The sequence below is a fragment of the Strongylocentrotus purpuratus genome, unplaced genomic scaffold, assembly GCF_000002235.5.
Source record: "Strongylocentrotus purpuratus isolate Spur 01 unplaced genomic scaffold, Spur_5.0 spur5_scaffold_12, whole genome shotgun sequence".
Classification (NCBI taxonomy): domain Eukaryota; kingdom Metazoa; phylum Echinodermata; class Echinoidea; order Camarodonta; family Strongylocentrotidae; genus Strongylocentrotus; species Strongylocentrotus purpuratus.
The window spans coordinates 30169280-30188825 of record NW_022145597.1 but is presented as its reverse complement, the minus strand read 5'-3'; the positions used below and the strand labels follow the sequence as shown (position 1 = coordinate 30188825).

The window sequence follows — 19546 nt, the reverse complement described above, 5'->3', positions numbered from 1 at the left end:
GATGATAAATCATCGTCATCGATGTCTATCTCCCCATCGTTATCATTATCGTCATCATCGTCGTATTCGACCGGAGATATGACGCATATTGTAACACCTAAGGCAGAACGTAAAATAGCGACGGCATTCAAAGGAAAATCAATGCCTCAAACATTACTCACTTTCGAACATCATGTTGCAACCTCCATTGCACCTCTTCCCGCTCCTCATCCCGCTCCTAATCCCGCTACTCTTTCTGCTCCTCTTTTGAAGTTTCATGATCGCTATTCGTCGTCGTCGCCGCCGGAGCCGTTTTCAAACTTATTATATACCCTGAATTTGAAACAAGGTCCGATGTCCATGTTTTCCATCTCAAGCCCCTCATTTGTCCAAACACATGCAGAATCAGTGTCTGTGGTTTCTCTACCAGAAAGATATGCAACTATCGAATGCCCGCAAGATCAAAGAAAGATAAATTTGTCTTCATTTTCGCTTTCTTCATATCTGCCTACAAATTACTTATCACCTTTATTGACATTAAATTCATCATCATTATTTAGATTAAATTCGTCGTCATCTCCTTCATCGTCGTCTTTTCCAATTTCATATGCATCGTCATCTTCAACATTGTTGTCTTCAGTGTTCAAATCATCCTCATCGCCATCATCCTCGTCGTCCTCATCATATCCATCGTCATCATCTTTGTCATCGGCTGAATCGACATCGTCTTCGGAGTCGTTTTCTGGTGATGACTGCAAGCTCCCTGCCAAGAAGCGGATGTCGACGACGCCCTTTCGATGCCTGACATGTCGCATGAGATGGTACACCAAGCACGACATGATAATCCATGTCTGTTGTCAGAATTAATGGCTCACCTTTTCTTTGTTACTTGTTCTTTTTTTTATCAGAAGAGGGTCCAAGATTTTGAGTACATTTTGTTAATAATTAATTGGTAAAATTATTCGTAAATAATTATACATGTAACTTAATAATAGCTCACATTTAAAATGCGCCTAATACTTTGTTTCTAGGCGCATCACATGTTATTACCCCGGTCATCGGATTCAGGCTCACCCGCAACACAATGTATGCACATTTTCCACTCCCTGGGGAGCATTCCAGGCAGTCGCTATTTTACAAGCGCCAATTGCTTAAGGTTTAAAGCCCTCTAAAAATGGTTTAGTGGGTTGAATGAGTACTGCGCCTCCAGTCTATTCGTGTGTTAATTTGTTTAAATTTCGGGGAAATATGATAACGCAAAAGTCACCAGAGAGTCTAATTTGTTGGGATAATTCCAAACACTTTTTATGAATACTATCATCATATTTACAAAATTAGTATGCACCATCTCTCTTATACGACATACGTGATTATAATAGGTTGTGGCGAGTACGTACAATGTGCCTCCTACGAGTTGTATGACGTATGACTCTTTATCTCTCGTTTTCACATCTAGAAATGAAAATTCTGTCGATATGAAAATTGACCAATAACAATGATACAAGAAAGAATCATTAGTCAATCGTCAAAGGCAATTTCATTTTGGGATAAAGAAAATAAATCAAAGACGATGCCTTAAGGAACTCGTTAGATAACATGGAACTGCCCATGTGTAACATGTATGAAATGGTTATCTAAGACATCAATAATTAATGTAACTTGTGTGCAAATGTTGAGAATGCAGTCTAAATCAGTATGCGTGATGAGATATGAAATCACTTTTATCAGAATTAATGATAAAGTTACAAATTGATAGTGTTTTATGAAGTGTCAGTAGAAGGGAGAAATGTCGCTCTGTGTGAGATGTCATTTTCAAGTGATCTCTATTGCTTACAGTTTGCTCGCTCTCTTTCTACATCCATTTTTTTTTAGATGTTTGTCTGTCCAGGCATCTCTGTCCCATTCTCCCCCCCCCCTCCCATCTTCTCTTTCTCACTCGCCCCTTTTTTTTCCTCTTTCTCTATTTCTCTCTCTCTCTTTTTCTCTTTCTCTCTCTCTTTCTTCCTATTTGTCTTTCTCTGGGTCCACCTCTTGCTATGTTCTTCTATATCTCTATATCTCTTCCCTTTTCTCTCAATACTATTGTCTTGAATATCTTTTTTCCTCACTCCAAACTCTCTCTCTCTCTCCCTATGTCTTTCCCCGTGTCCTATCTCTTGTTGTCTTCCTCTCTGTCTCTTCCTTCTCCTCTATCAATAGCTTCTTCCTTCTCTCTCACTCTCTCTCATTCTCTCTCTCCCTCTCACACAATCATCATGTCACAGACTATTCTCACCCTCTATAGTTGCCCCTGGTTGTCCCCTTTTTCGTCATCTGCTCATAATGAAACCGTCTCGCGCTCTGTTCAAACGCAAAGACAGTGACCTACATACTAATGGCGGTATCTTTTGATACATTAGCTCGCGAAATCAGCCCAAACACTTCTCATAAATGACACAATTCAGGCCTAACGAAATCTATTTACAACCTCATTCTTTATGGTTGAGTATGGTGAGCAATATGTGTCACGGAGAGTTTTTTATATTTCAACTATTTTTTCGACTCCACCAGTGTTGCATTCGAATTTAGATCACTTGATTTCGGCCAGAGTCATTTGAAAAAAAGTATCTATAATGATAATACAGTTGAAGTATTCTAGTACATGCAGTTTAATTCAATAAGAGTAATACATATTTTTTTCCTAATTCATGAGAAAATTCTTTTTTTTTTTGACCGGGGGGGGGGGGGGGGGTGGTGGGGCAGGTCCGTCGGCCCCGGTGATCCGCGCCTGTCTACAGTGACCCCTTTACCCGTTTTGGGGAGGCCTCAATAAAAACAGGTTTGACTGTCCAATTAAGGACAATATATGCCAGTAAGATGATCTTTTTCTTTCAGCCTAATTTGATTACACCACAATCAACTTGTTATTATACGATTGCCGGCATTACAGCAATGCCAATGGCGGATCAAAGACACCGCTTCTTTAGATTACCAATGAGCAACTGAGCAGGGAAAGGCTTGTTAAAATAAAGATATATCCAATTTGATCTTCGTGTTAGAATTTGAAATGAAGATCTCACTTGAAACGTGTAAAGTTCGATTTCTGTGAAAGACTAGTATGATAATACGTGCAAGCAGGAGTAGCAATTTAGCGTCTTTTCCCACTAGCTATATAAGCTTGGAGATTGCGTCAGTGTTGGAGTTAAAATGGACAATGATTTTTGAAATGTAGTGCTTGCATGGTCATACTACATGACTTGTGAATGAATCGGAATAAATGTAACTTATTCATAACTTCAAACGAATGAACCCTGTAATAATCATGTTATGTTTAAAAAGTGGGTTTGCGGTTAAAGGTATAAACTTTTGGTATAACGTCATGAATGTGGTTCAAATGAACATATTGGAAGCACATGCGATTTTACAATTTTCAATGATCGTTGTTGCGGTTGAAATCGAGTCTAAAGTGATGAAATTGTGAATGATAAACTATTTAATATGCTGTATAGCTCCCTCTCAAGACTGATATTACTTTAGCTTTCAAACCATGTTTCCTTACTACAATTGACAATCCCATTTGGAAATTATATATCGGAACTACATGGGAGCTCCGGTAATTTTGTATTATTCAATTTCTCGAAAGCAGAATTGTATTTTTGGGGCAAAATTTTCTAGTGCTTATAAAACATCCACAGGGACATCCCAATGTATCACAATTTTAAAGAATTACTATCCATCCAATTTTCAAAATTTTCCCAAAGTTTGCACTACCTTTAATATCATTTTTGAAGTATTTCTTTAAAAGGATAATTTTAACAAAGGTGTTTTTTCATTTTTAAAGAAATTTTGTATCAAGTCAAAGAGACCGCATGCTGTTTTGTTGTAAAAAAAAAAAAAGAATATACATGAAGTTAATACCTACATAAATTTTGAAGCGATCACGATTTTTCCTTCTTAGGTTTGCTTCATAAAACCCAATAAAGTATTATTTACAACAATTCTTTCTCTCCCCCCCCCCCCCCCTCTTCTTTTTCTTCTTTTCCTCCTTCTTCTCCTCCTCCTCTTTTTTATCCTTCTCGTCGTCCTCCTGTACTACCTCCCAAAAGGTAGATTCACATGGCAGAAGAAAGCTCCCTAGAGATCAAATCTCTCTCCAACTCCCCCCTCTCCCATATTATAACAATCCTTCATTCACATACCCTTTCATCAACATCCAAATGAACTCATATTCTGTATTTCTCACTATGAAATTCATAACACTTTTTATCTGAACATTCGCGCAGCATTATTGACTACCATTTCAAAACAATGCAACAGTGATTTAATATCTTAAGCTATCATTTATTCCTCATTGAAACTTGCTCTTTCCAGATGAAACAAACAAAAAAGAAAAAAAACAGCACTTAGTGTCACAATATATCTCATAAGCCAACAATTGTGAAGCAAAAATGGCTCAGAATTCATTCTTACATCATTCTCTCTTTACATAATATGATTAAATGTAAACACAGAGCAAGCCTATAAAAGCTTTGAGAATCATATTACTTTACATGCCTAAGAAATCCACAATATAATGGACCGAGGGCTCATTCTTATTTATCTACGTAATATTTAAAGACATACAGTGATAGTACATGTTAAGTACATACATACATACATACATACATCCTTTCAGTCTGCTTAAATCCTTATATTCATTTGTGACTATCTAAAACACAATAGAAACCTAATCAGTGCAAAATATCTTCCATCAATTTTACAATGTCGCTTCCATAAATTTTACAGTGTCTCTTCCATTTTTTTTTCATAGCAAAAACACACTCCATTATCAAATAAGTCCTCCCATTCACATCGAAATATAACGACTTTTAAATATATGAACGGTAGTTTTACATGCGCTGGGTACATAGAAATCCATTGAGGAAAAAAACACATAAAAAAACACGATACTTCTTGGAATAGATGAATTTAAATAATATAAACAGAATCAAACATAGTATTTATAGTTTATATGCATTTCTAACATTGAGGGGAATTTCCATTCAATGACATATTTCTTTGTGAGAATGTGCACTGTCAAACGCTGTGAATACAATTTCACAAACAACCTACCTCTCACAATTAATTAAGACAAATATTTACGAGTATACCTATTTCATATCATATTATGGCTTCAATATTATTTCTTTTTACATTAACAATAACAGACACAGATTTAGCTCACACATAGCTCAATTTTTTCTTGATTTAAAAAAAATGGGGTGAAATGTAATAGGACAAACCCTTTTCCTCCTTCTTAAATGTAGTAGTTTTAGTAAAAAAATAAAACATCTGTATTGGGAATTATGTTATAATAACAGTCTTTGTTGACCTTCCCCAAGTACACCGTATGCGGAGTAGTAGAAAGTTGAGATCTTTCATTTACTCCTGTAAGACTAAATTTATTTATTTCCTGTTTGACTTTTAGACTGACTTGAATGTTAATGATTGGAAAAGTATTTTCCCAGCACAGGCTCGGAATGACTAAATAGTGAGGGAAAAATTGTCCATAAAATTACCAACATCAGTGTAGATGACTCTTAAAAACTAGTCTTTGGGGGAAAAGGGAAACAAAAATAAAAAATCTGTCATCACTTCTTAGGCCTGTACACATAACCGTTTAAGAAGGATACATTAAATCAATATAAATAAACATATGATGTATTAAATGTTTATACATCCTTCATTGAAATTGTATCAACTTAAATAACTTGAATCAAATGGCATCAACTACAAGAACTGCAAATGTGATTGTTTGATGGCAAAAAAGATAGGGGAGAGAAAAAGTGTGTGTGTATGTGAGAGAGAGAAAGAAAGAAAGAGAGAGGGGGGAGGTGAAGGAGGAGAGGGAGATAGGAAGGAAAGGAGAGACAGAGAATGGAGAAAACAGAGTCATATAATCAGAGAAGTGAGACACTTAAGATGTGAGAACATGCAATGAGACAAAGAGACAGGCAGAGAGAGTGAGCGAGAGAGAGACAGAGAGAGACAAACACTGAGAGAGAGAGTGAGAGACATACAGGCAGATAGAAATAGAGGAGGGGAGAAAGACAGAAACAGATATCTATTTAAATCCATTCTGTTCTCTATCAAAGATAATTGCATATTTACAAACAAATAAACAGCTAAAGATCAAATCTATATAAAAACAAAACAAGTCTCATTGCATATCAACCAACACAATAAAAAATAACACACACAAAAAAACTTATTATCCGTCAGTCATATGGATGAACTTAAAACGGCACAAAATCCCCAACTTGTTTCAAGAGAGAGAGGTGCTATATTTCTTAACACAGCTCAACAGTGCACGACTACCCACAAACTTTGGACACATTCTATGACAAGCTTTAGAGCGATACATGACGTCATTTCATAAGGGCACAAACAGACACATGGTGCTTTAAGGTTAAATAGATGCTCTCGCGATAACTATTGCCCATGCAAGTTATCTAAGCATTTACATTCTTGAAAGATATGTTGCCAATTTAAAACTCGTGTTACATTGCATTCTTGTAACCTCCATCACATCTAGACAGAATTTACTATATGAAAGTTACTGCTTCATTAATGTAACAAACCCATAGTTTTCATGTACACTGTAATCAATCACATCATATACAAATTGAATCATAGTTAGAATAAAAAACATCTCCCTGAATATTGCAGAGAAATGCTATATTCATTCCCAGAATTTCCTCTTTCTACATTTCCCTCAATTCGAACATGCAAGATGCTGTAATGTATTAATTGAAGAGTCTTGCAAAGTGATATATCTCCTGTACTTATACCATAGCATGTATGTACACTGGTTTGCAAAACTAGGAACGATTAGTTTGAATGTAATGGGTAACATGTTACATTGTGCTTGCATGCTTCTCTGTACAGATTGAATCCCAAACAAACTCATGCACACAACTTGTGAGATATTGAAAGTGGAGTCCAAGGTTGATTGAAAAGGTGATTGGCGTTATCTTATTTTTTGTCTTATAGGCAGATTTGTCAAAGGAAAGTAGAAGTTGTTATTCAATAAGACTTTCATGAAATGGGGCACCGATGGGATGGTCTTCAAGAAATCCATTAATAATGAATAGTCTCAATGACTGATGACAAGTTTTGAAAATGAACAGGGTAAGCCCCTAACAGAATCAGGGGAAGCCCCTAAACAGTATCAAGCTGCACATTAAACCAGCTGCTTAATCCATTCTCCTGTCTATGGGTTATCTTACACACATACGCATCCACCTTTACCAAGCAAACACATTTTAAAGTTCATCAATATGCATTCCTATTAGGCATCATCCATAGTTACCTCCTAGCCAGATATTTAACATTTTCCCCAAAAATTTCAGTGTAGAAAGATAATTTTGGTCTATTAAGAGGCAGTAAACTACAACTTAAACATCCCATCAGTAAAATGAAATTGCCAGAATGGCATTTAACTCCCTTTTTAAAGAGAGTCAACAGCCTTCTGGCTCTCAACAGACCTTACCATACACAATATGCACCACTGTTGTCTATATCATACAGATACTAATACCGGTATGTATAACATACAGATTAGTGAGTATAGGCAGGGTAAGACATTACCCCAACAAAATAACCCTTCCATATGGACAAGGTGCAGATAATATAGATATGAAGTGATTTTCATTTGATCACATATTTTGTGAGGTGTTTAACTGCTTTGTGCTGAAACAAGCCTTACCTTTCAAGAAAAGCTTTGCAATATTACAGGAAATATCCTTATTTCTACATGCTTGCATGTCTGACTCCTCTCCTTTCCTTTATAACGACTATTGTATAATTTACCCTACTAGCGAAAAGTATGTAGGAGCTACACATTGGTTCAGAAACAAACAGCTAGGGTGCTGTTTAACAAAACAAAAATCAGTTCTCCTCTATTGATAAAACTTGAACAGAACTGTCGCTATCTCCAAACACTTAGCCTTTGACGATCCTCAGCATCGCAATGTATCCAAGCAAAGAGAACAATGCGATCAGGAATTTCCTTCTTGGTGAAGAGTTCAGCTGGAATAGAACAATATCCACTAACCGCTCTTTAGAACATGGCTACATCTTTGTTAGTTCCTCTAGAAGATATGCAGGCGCCATGCAAAGGAAACATCCTCACTTATTCCTCAACCAAGGATACAATATCCACAAAATGCTCTTTAGAACATTGATAAATCATGAAGTTCCTCTTGGGGATTTGTAGACGCCATGCAAACGAAGCATCCTTGCCCCTTGGTCTTTGACCAAAGAAAAGTGTTCCTCAAAGGATACACCAATATCCACTAAGTGCTCTGTAGTGCTCTGTGAATCAATGCCAAACCATCAAAGGTGCCTCCAAGGGATGTGTAGATGCCATATAACAGAAGCATCCTTACTTGATCCTTGACTATCTTCCACTAAGTCCTCAAGGGATTTTGCTGCCATTGCTGTCTGTCTAAAAGCAGCACCCTCTTTGGGCGGCCCACAAACTAAGTCTCCTTGTTGTTACCACCTTCTATCTTCTCATCTAGTTGCTCCTCCGGTGGGCTGGTTGGCGGGTTAGGTGCAGGGGTAGTGGTAGTGGTGGTGGTGGTAGGGCTGGTAGTGCCCCCCTGCTCTGGGCTATGCAGAGTGTTGTTGATGGTGTTAGGGTGCTTGTGGAGGCTACCCACCTGGCCTGAGGTTGGGGGAGTGTCGTGGGCTGGTTGCTGGTTGTTGGGCACTTGTGGCTGCATCTGACTGTTCTGAAGACAGAAAGAATTCACACCCAGATAGAAAAAGTATTACCTACCTAAATCAAATTATCATGAAATGTAATCTACCCCTATGGAAATATATATTCCATATCAGTCATTTGTTTTACGATATATTTTTTGTAAGACAAAAATATGAATAAAGAAAGCAAATAAACCACTTATCTAGTTTTAAATGGGATAGCAGTCGGGCTTGTGTGCCCATCAGAAAGATGATAGCTGAGGAATGCCAAACTGTTTAGTTTGTGAGTTATTCTGAAAATCTAAATTCTGCTCACATGCATCCATCATCTATGTATATATTTCTCTTATCACTGTTCTATGTTGCTTATTTAAATCCCACTTCAAATTTCCATAAATAAATGAAATGAATGAAAAAGAAATGATACACCATGCAAAAGCTTCTTTCAACGAAACATAACAAATGCTGGACTTTCAATCCATGACTTACTTGTGCGGTGACAGGCGGCTGCTGCTGTGACTGTTGCTGCGATGACGATGTCGATGAGGATGATGAAGGTGGTGGACTAGATTGCTGCTGTTGCTGATTGTTGGGTGGAGCTGTCTGTAGGTGTGGTAGTGATTGTGGATAGGTTGAAGGGACAGGGGCTTCGTCCTGGGGGTCAGAACCTTCATGTTCATCCATCATCTCAGGTTCATCAGGTTCCTAGGGTCACATTATAAACAAGGTTGAGTGTTGGTAAAGATGAAATAGAATTCTTGAGTTTCTGCGTGCTTTACCTTCCTGACTAGAAGAACATCATCGTAATAATATCACATGAAAATGACTTCTCTAGAAATGGCTTAATTTTACAAATAAAACTAGAATTAGTTAAAAACTAAAAACCAAACTGTGATGCCACATGATGTCCAGTCCCACAAATAACATCTGTGTATAGTGCTTTACAATCTTTAAAGATAAAGACCAGTTCTAGTCATGCGATTGTATTGTGAAAGAAACGTTGTGGAATGGATCAGAAAAGGTTGATCATCTAGCATATAAGTATTGGTGTGTACTGCAAGGTTCTGAAAATTTGGCCCAGTCTTGGAAAAGTTACAAGCACTGTACATAGCAAGATGTATATGGGACTACGCGACATGTGCGCGATATCTATCCGGTCCAGATAGATATAATAATTTACCAAATATATAGATTAGTAGGCGGTTTCTCAGCAAAATTTGTATCATCATGTATTAGTCAAAACATATTTTTTCACATGATGGGTAATAAGAGCTTCCATTTCATTATTTGAGAGGGGGGCACGATGTGGAAGATGTTATTTACAACATTTTTCATTGACAGAGCCCTTAGGTTGTAAGATCCATGCTATGGCGATAATTGTCCTGCCGTCAATATCCTTCACTAACCCAACGCTTAATTTCAAACATGGACCAAACACTTAAAGGGATCCGGTAACTTGTCTCAGATTCTGAAACAAAATCATGGATTTAGCTCATGCTGCAATCATAATTATAAACCTTTAGGTCAGTCAGGAACTCCATGACTTTTACAAGCCGATCGCCTGTCTCATTATCAAGATATTCATGATTGGAAATCGAAACACAATTTTGCATTTGCCAAACGGTTTTCATAACACTATAGTCAATTGGGGGATGCGAGTATGGTAAAACCGGTCACTCACAGATTTTTTACTTTTTTGAGGCACTTCTTGATCATTTTGAAGCTTGATTTTTTTTTAGGGCTTCAATATTACACCATAACACAGACACTGGTAGCACGTACGGCCGTGCATCTCAGACTTAACATTGTTAAACTATGCCTTGAACCTTACACAAGCCCTAAACCTAAAATAAAATGCAGTTCCTTTGCAATCTGACCCCTATATAAAGCCTGAACTAATGGTCACCAGAGAATATGTGGTCACCCCAGCCTTGGTCTGATCCTGTCCTTCACTCACCTCCTCAGGGCATAGTTGGCAAGCCTTCTCTAACGTGATACGAGCACTGTGAGATCTCTCGAGGAAGTAACCATTGGAGATCTCATTGCTCTGTGCAGGCGGAGACCAGCTGTTGTATGTATACTGCGTGTTGCCAGAGTAGGGTCTCTGTAGACAGTCAAAGACAAAATACACGAATGAAGAATGATATGAAATACAATTTGATCAAAATAGGGAATTTGAGAGAGATCAATGACTTATACTGGATTCAACACCGTCTAGTCAGAGCTGACTTTTTTATGCCTCCGCCACCAAAGGTGGTGCCGGAGGCATCATGTTTTCGGGTTGTCCGTCCGTACGTCCGTCCGTCCGTACGTCCGTCCGTCCGTCCGTACGTCCGTCCGTACGTCCCGTTTGACCGTTATCACAATATCTCAAGAACCATTTAAGATTTAAACTTAAGACTCGGGAATAGTATTTATCACCATAGGAAGACGATCTGATTAGATTTTGGAGTACGTAGGTCAAAGGTCACAGGTCACAGAGGTCAACTTATGAAATTCCTTGTATTGAGTTTGTTAGCGCGATATCTCAAGAACCATTTGAGATTTAAACTTCAAACTTAAGGATAGTATGTATCACCATAGGAAGACGATCTGATTAGATTTTGGAGCACGTATGTCAAAGGTCAAGGGTCACAGAGGTCAACTTATGAAATTCCATACATTGAGATTGTTATCATGATATCTCAAGAACCACTGGAGATTTAAACTTCAAACTTAGTGATAGTGTGTATCACTATAGGAAAACAATCTGATTACATTTTGGAGCACGTAGGTCAAAGGTCAAGGGTCATAGAGGTCAACTTATGAAATTCCATACATTGAGATTGTTATCATGATATCTCAAGAACCACTGGAGATGTAAAAACTTCAAACTTAAGGATAGTATGTATCACCATAGGAAGACGATCTGATTAGATTTTGGAGCACGTAGGTCAAAGGTCAAGGGTCACAGAGGTCAACTTATGAAATTCCATACATTGAGATTGTTATCATAATATCTCAAGAACCACTGGAGATTTAAACTTCAAACTTAATGATAGTGTGTATCACCATAGGAAGACAATCTGATTAGATTTTGGAGCACGTAGGTCAAAGGTCAAGGGTCACAGAGGTCAACTTATGAAATTCCATACATTGAGATCGTTATCGCGATATCTCAAGAACCACTGGAGAATTTTCACTTCAAACTTAATGATAGTATGTATCACCATATCATAATATCTCAAGAACCACTGGAGATTTAAACTTCAAACTTAATGATAGTGTGTATCACCATAGGAAGACAATCTGATTAGATTTTGGAGCACGTAGGTCAAAGGTCAAGGGTCACAGAGGTCAACTTATGAAATTCCATACATTGAGATTGTTATCATGATATCTCAAGAACCACTGGAGATTTAAACTCCAAACTTGTTTAAATTGCTCTATGGCGGAGGCATCATTTTCGACTGCGCGCAGTCAAAATTCCATCTAGTTTTCTTATTCTTTTGATTTGATTTGATTTGATTTAATTTATTTATTTCTGTTTGATTTTCTTTTTCTTTTGCATTTTTACAAATATATAACAAACAAACCATTGCAAATTTTACACATTTCAAAAGAATATAATGTCGAATAAAGTAAGGCTGGCTGTAACTAATCGAAAACATCAAACAGGAGGGTTGACAAAGTAAGCAAAGCTTGATAGCATGACTACCCTCAATGGATACATAATAATATGAATACGGTATGGAGGCACAAATATTGGTAAAAGGGGGAAAGAGAGAGAGAGAGAGAAAAAAGATAAAAAAAGAGGGGGTGTACACCAAGATTCATAGATGTATGTGGTACAATGTAGTTACATTTCAATTTGATATATGAAGATAAAAAAGAAGATGCACATTTGAGTATAGAGTGGCAAACTTTGGATATATTATAGAATGAAGAAGACTCGCAAGGTTTGTGGACAATATGAATGTGAATGTGAGATCAACGAGCTGGTTTATATAGACTGTAAACCTTTGTTTGTATACAAGACAGTGTTTACGCAGTATCCTGCCTGCCTAACAATTACAAGTGCTGAAAAATGTATTTTATGGACTAACAAAAATTACCTTCTTCTTCCAAAAACAATACCTCATGATCTTTACATCCATTCTTGGTAATTCATTTATGAACCAGAAGGAGTTGAATATACCTTGTTGCTACCATGCCCTTGATAAACCTATAAAAAGCTTAGAAGCTTTTGAACTAAACACTACAGAAATGTAATTTATTAAAATTCCTTTACTCCTGACTTACCCTGTCTAGTTCATCTCCTAGCCATTCCACAGCCCAGTTCCACTTTCGCTTGAGATCACCGTGCGACTGGAGCAGTCTGTGTGCCGCCTCACAGTTACTGAAGAGTGCAACCATGCACTTGATGCATTGGTACGCTCGCTTCTGGTAGTGCGTCTTGGACCGCTGGATCGTGTCAAAAAGACCGTCCCGATCATCTGGGATTCCTGATATGAAAACAGAGAAACACATTGATCATTAAGCACATGCTCCTGACCTCCTGTCACAATTTCTCACTGCCAATTATTTCTACAATCAAAATTCCTAACTTCAACCCTGGATAAACGCTTACCCTAACCCTTCTACTGACCCTAAACCCAGAGCTGCCAACCTTGTTCAACCCAAACAAAGAACCATGATGGAAAAAAAAAGAATTTCTAGCAAAAACAAGGTTTCATTAAAACGAAACTTACAACCACGCGCGACACACCAATGCAGAAATGTCCATTCCACAGGCTGTTATTTCCATATTATAGTTTATCATACCTGCCAACATTTGAAAATAAGAATTAGAAATTTCTAGCACGGTATGCCTTCGAAAATAAGAAATCTGTACCCTTTACGGGCGTTCAGACATGCAGCGGCAGTGTAACTGGCAATACGCGGTAAATATTTACAAACTAGATGGAACTTCGAATGCGTGCAGCCAAAAATAATGCCTCCGCCATAGAGCGATTTCACAAACCAAATCAGAAGCAATTTTTCAAATTCAAGTTTAATTGCAATCCAATAACAGGTTCTCGGAATATTGTGATTACAAGCTATTTTTCATATACATGAATGACCCTTTTATCTTTGGCCTCATGACCCTAAACTCTAATCAGTTCATTGGCTCAGCAAGATACATACATGTCCTGCGTTTGGCAGGAATCCATCAATCGTTCTTGAGATAACGCGATCACGAGAAGTACAGACGTACATACGGACAGGCGGACAACCCGAAAACATAATGCCTCCGGCTACTTCGTTACAGAGGCATAAAAAGCAAATATGAATTTGCTGCTCCATCACGCAGCCATAACCCTTTGATGAAATCAAGGTTAGAGCCCAGAAAGCTCACAATGCCCTATAATATTAAATATTCAAATACATAACATTATTCACGACCTCAGTTAGTAAGATTAAGCTCATTCTAATTTCTATATCTATCTGAAATATACAAAATGTCATCTTTTAGGGGGGGGGGGGTTCACTTTGTAATTTTCATTTATAAAGGAATGTAAGAGTAAAATATGTTAATGATTGATGCCATTTTGAGGGCACAAAGCTGATTCATTTAGACCTTTGGGTCTGGGATACTCTGACCCTCCATGGGCTTTGCGGAAATAAGAAAGAAAGCAGATGACTGACTCCTGACCTACCTTTGAGGGCGTTGAGGATGCGATGGTTCTGCCAGGAGTCTTGTAGTAGTAGGATCTGTAGTAGAAGATCCATGTAAGGTCTGAGCTCATAGGTGTAGGAGTAGGCCACCTGCCACAGCAGTTCACCTAGGACCACCAAGGTGAAGTTCGGGTTCTCCCAGCTGCAGAACTACGTAGGCACAGAACAAGGAAGGAAGGAAACACATTACGAACCAGAGCAATATCAATGAGTTCCTATAGGACTAGGACTCTATTTATTCAGATGGTCATATCTCAGCCAATACTTTACACATTCAATTGGTTTTAAACATTCAGATTTTATGTTTGATGCTCTTTCGGAAAATGAAGAAAAATTTGAGAAATTCTAAAAATAGATTTTTATGATGTCACAGCTTCGGTACTCTATTACCCTCTCATACTTACTTTGAGAAGCTTGGGCGTCTCCTCTGAGTTATTGCAGTCCTCGATGAGTTTCTTGATGTACGCCCCTCGAGAGAAGAGAAGGTCTGCTACCTGTGCCTGGATGGGCATGATAGGCTTGGAGCACATGTGATCACCATGAGGGTTAGGTAGAGGATTCACACCCTGGATAGATAGATAAGCAGACAGGAATCATAACATTTTTTTTCTCAAGAAAAAGCAAAATAATGACATGGGGGTGTTTCACAAAGATTAAGATTGACTTTAAGTTGGACTTAATAATGGCAGGACAACCAACGGCGAAAACACCCGACACAGATCAACCCCAGAACCTTTCATGTGAGGGTTGAAGAGCGTTCACTAAACTATCACCAGCCAGGGCTCTGCTTCCTTCTTTCTTGGCACATAAATTTTGCAGTGAATTAGAATTTAATCCTACCAGATAGCCACTGACATTGCAGGGTCATTGTAGGGTCACTTGGAACACTTCTGTTGAGAAGATGATGCACTTACCGCCATTGATGACTTTGTCCTAGAGGTGACATCACAGCATCTGATGAGAAGGGAGACCACAGAGTAGAGCTTGCTCAGCTCAGCGTACTGATACTTGATAGGTGGACCAGGACCCTCATCTAGGGCCACCAGCATGAACGTGGCAGGAACGTTCAACTTTAGAAGTTGTGTTCTCTGCAATAAGGCGAACAAAGTATTAAAAAATATATATATATATATATATATACAAATTTTAAATATTTATCAATATGGCAACTTTACACATAGTCATTCAACACAACAAATTTTAGGCATGCTTTTGTTCCTACAAACAGATGTCTCAAAGAAAATCACAAACAATTGTAAGCATCCATGGACATTTTGGGCTACTTTGGAAATATCTTTCTGTAACCCTTTGCAATGACTCACCCTTGACTGCAATTGATAAATGATTAGTATGTTTTAATAGCTCTGGCCACAATAACCCGATGGTCAATATCCAACACTAACTGAATTCTTCACATCAATCACGAACTCAAGATTACATGGCCTAATCTTAACCCTAACCTTAAACCGGACCTAAAACCCAATTGCAATCCTAACCCTAACCCTACAAATTTGACACAATAAGGTTAGTAACAATTGCCACCAGAGTGAAGGATCACTATGTGCACTTACCTCAACGACTCCCAGATTGGCATACATCTGGAACAGTTGAAAGTACTGCGTCAGGTGTCTACCGTGTTCCGACACCTCCTTCTTCAGTAGATCTAATACCGCCCTCAAGAGGTGATTGCTTAGCGTCGTGGAGCTATCTGGTGATGTGGATCCTGTAATTGCAAGAAAGAAATGTTTACTTCTTGAATCTGTGGGATATCAACGGTGTTTATTGCATTGAATGGTCTGGTAGTGCCAGCATCTTTGATTATTTCTTATACAGAAATACGGTGCCTTATAAATACTGTGTATCATTATCATTTCTCATGTCCTATCAATATGCCTTTTGAATCATTCATTTGAAATCAGGGTTCCTGCATTTCCTACATTCAAATCACTTTTCCATTTTATGATAACATACATTATAAAATGGGTTCAAGTATGTAGCCAATGAGAAGCGTCAAAATGGATCACATAACTGTGCATTATTTTTTACTATATGCACAGTAACATCTGCATGGGATGCAAATCTTGGTGATAACAACCGTGGATGAAGGTTGCAAGGGGAAATCTTATGACCTTGCTTAGTAAGATTGTCGACCCATTTTATAAAACAAATAATACACAGGTTTTCGTTCGTGAAGTTATGGCAATGCACTCACACCTGTGTATTATTTGTATAACAATATATTACCTCTTTCCTAATCAACATCTTATGCACAGTTATTAGTGCCATTTTAAAAGACATCCCTATTTTATTGAAAATAGTACTGCTGACGGTTTTTCCCAAGTTACCTTGCAAGGATGATTGGAATGCTCCGTCTTGCTGTGAGAAGTGAGCTAGGATGACAATCACTTTGGCAAATGCGTTCCTCACCTGAAGAAGGGAAGAAAGAGGAGGGAAAGACGAAAAGAATGATTTCACTTTCATATCAACAAGATCATGAAGACTTTCAAGAAATCAACCTGAAGTCATTTTAAGTGCTTTATTGCATTGGGGTCTTGTCTTGAACTCAGGTCAGAGCTGGGAGATAGAGAGGGAAAGAGAGAGAGAGAGAGAAAGAGAGAGGGGAGAGAGAGAGAGGGAAAGAGGGAGGGAGAGAGAGAGAGAGAGAGAGAGGGGAAGAGGGAGGGAGGGAGAGGGAGAGAGAGAGAGAGAGAGAGGGAAAGAGGGAGGGAGAGAGAGAGAGAGAGAGAGAGAGGGGAAGAGGGAGGGAGGGAGAGGGAGAGAGAGAGAGAGAGAGAGGGAAAGAGGGAGAGAGGATGATGGAAGGGGAGAAGAGAAAGAGAGAGCAAAGTAATGAAACCAGGTGGAGATGTGAGAGAAGAAGAGACAGAAATTCAAGAAAACAAAAAAAGAGAAAAGGGGGAAGGAGGAGCAGGTTGAACTCACCTCTGAGCTGGGACAGTCTAGAAGATACTCTGAGAACCTGGCAGGTTCTGAGAAGAGCATGTTCTGAGCAAACCATCTTCGTACCATCTTACTAACCCTCAACAGAATGTAGAGGGCATCATACCAGTCGTTGGCTGGACCTCTGTAAAAGATCATTCAAAAATGTTGGTCAATGCAACAACAACAACAAGAAAACAAATCATCAGATTCATTTTTAGTTGATAATAAGCAAAATACCACTAAACTTAACTGCTGAGGATTTTCATTTTTTCCTCAAGTACAATATCAAACAAATGAGCAATAGAGACAATATATTTGCATGACCCAACATTTCAATTACAATGATGACATCATGCAACAGACATGTGGAAACCTGTAGTAGGCTGCATGTCAATAATGGTGTATAGATCCCTGATCTTACTGAGCAGAGACCAGGGGCGGATCTAGCTTTTTGCTAAGGGGGGGGGTTGACCAATAATGACGATGCGGAGCATCGTCCACGAGCCGCGAAGCGGCAAGCCGATTTTTTTTTGGGGGTGTTTATTTGAACCCCGTAAATGATGTTTTCCTGGCATCTATTAACACAATGGAGACCATAAAAAGCAGTGCATGATAACGTCTTTTTAAATCAAGTAACAGTTACATACACAGTTATATCCAGAGTTATCATGTGTTTGGTTAAGTTACCAGATGAGTTGAATATCTTCTCACAATATTTGCACTTGAAAGGGTTTCTCTCCAGCGTGCGTTCTTTTTTCTATCTTTTTTTTCTTTTTTTCCCTCTTTTTTTCCCCCTTTTTTGTTTGTTTGTTTTTTGGGCCGCCCAAGGGGGGGGGGTTAAACCCCCCCCCCCCCCCCCCCCCCCCCGTAGATCCGCGCCTGTTTAATCTTGTGGTTATCTTGTGGTTTCCAAACCACAAGATAACCACAAAATACTTGTAAGATTTTCTTTTTTTTTACCGTCTGAATTGGCTTTCACCGTGTGAATGCGGCTAATAACAATAAACACAATTACAATAATGATGAGGATTATTATTATCATCATCATAATTATTATTATTAATATTATAATTGTTATCATTATTATTATTACTATTATTATCATCATTATGACTTATTAATTAAGCAAATATCATTCCCCAAAACCTGGGGGGATGATTGTACATGCCACCCCCCCCCCCCCCCCACACCTTGTGAGGTGGGGGGATGCATCCCCCTCATCCCCCCGTTGTCTACGCCCGTGGCTATGGCCTCCAGAAACACTTTCTAAAAACAAAGTCAATGGACATCGTAAATAGTGGTGCATTTAGGCGTGCGAATGACATGTTTGTTGCAGTCCTTCATAAGCTGAAAGCTGAGGGAAAGGGTGCAATAACACACAAGGAACCTATAAGCAAGGAAGACTTTGGCAAAATTTTGTCTTCTCCAGCGTTGGACCGTTCTACTCCTAAAGGTCTCCAGAACGCTGTTTTCATAAACTTAATGTTACATCTGTGTAACAGAGGCAGAGAAAATGTTAAAGATCTACAGGTAGATGATTTTGACATTGCTACAGATTCAAGTGACAGGAGGTACGTTTATCTTGCAAAGGACAAGTTGACTAAAAATCACAGAGGAGACAACAACGATGACACAAGGAGCCAGTATGGTCGCATGTATGAGACAAAGGATGTAAATTGCCCTGTGAAGTCGTTTTGCGATTACATTTCACATTTGAACCCTGGCTTTCCCTTTTTTTGGCAACGGCCAAAATCAATAGCTCCTGAAGATGTCGTCAATGCTGGAGACGGGTCACAACAACAAAGTGTGCCGTGGTATGATCATCAGGTTGTTGGCAAAAACACTTTGGGATCCAAATTGAAGACCATTAGCATTGCAGCTAACACGTCTAGAATCTACACGAACCACTGCCTTCGAGCTACAACTATCACTACATTAGATGAGCACGGTTCTGAAGCGTGCGTTGCCAGGTTAAATCTTCACAAAATCCCCACCCAAACGACACTTAAAATATCCCCAAAGTTGCCAAATTTTGACAGAAAATCCCCAAATTCGTTTTTCATAAAACTCAATATTATTTTCATTCCCAAATATTTATTTTTCATCCCCAAAGACTTCAACAATCCCCCAATTTTTTTTTTTTTTTTTAATGTGGGGATTTTGGGGATGAGAATCGGCAACGCTGGCCTAGCTTGTCACT

General features: G+C 38.5%; 1 protein-coding gene across 4 annotated transcripts in view; it reads right to left on the bottom strand.

The window, feature by feature from the left end:
• Positions 1-4278: 4278 nt before the first annotated feature.
• Positions 4279-19546, bottom strand: part of LOC586751 (probable ubiquitin carboxyl-terminal hydrolase FAF-X) — a 71036-nt gene continuing 55768 nt past the window's right edge. For all 4 annotated transcript variants that reach the window (XM_030982374.1, XM_030982378.1, XM_030982376.1 and 1 more), the window contains exons 52-61: positions 17347-17488; positions 16749-16830; positions 15975-16126; positions 15318-15491; positions 14808-14969; positions 14385-14553; positions 12988-13190; positions 10664-10810; positions 9196-9411; positions 4279-8735 (exon numbers count right to left, since the gene is read on the bottom strand). In XM_030982374.1, coding sequence (XP_030838234.1) covers positions 8481-8735; positions 9196-9411; positions 10664-10810; positions 12988-13190; positions 14385-14553; positions 14808-14969; positions 15318-15491; positions 15975-16126; positions 16749-16830; positions 17347-17488 — 1702 coding nt within the window. In that variant the 3' untranslated portion in view covers positions 4279-8480. The remainder of the gene's footprint in view (positions 8736-9195; positions 9412-10663; positions 10811-12987; positions 13191-14384; positions 14554-14807; positions 14970-15317; positions 15492-15974; positions 16127-16748; positions 16831-17346; positions 17489-19546) is intronic.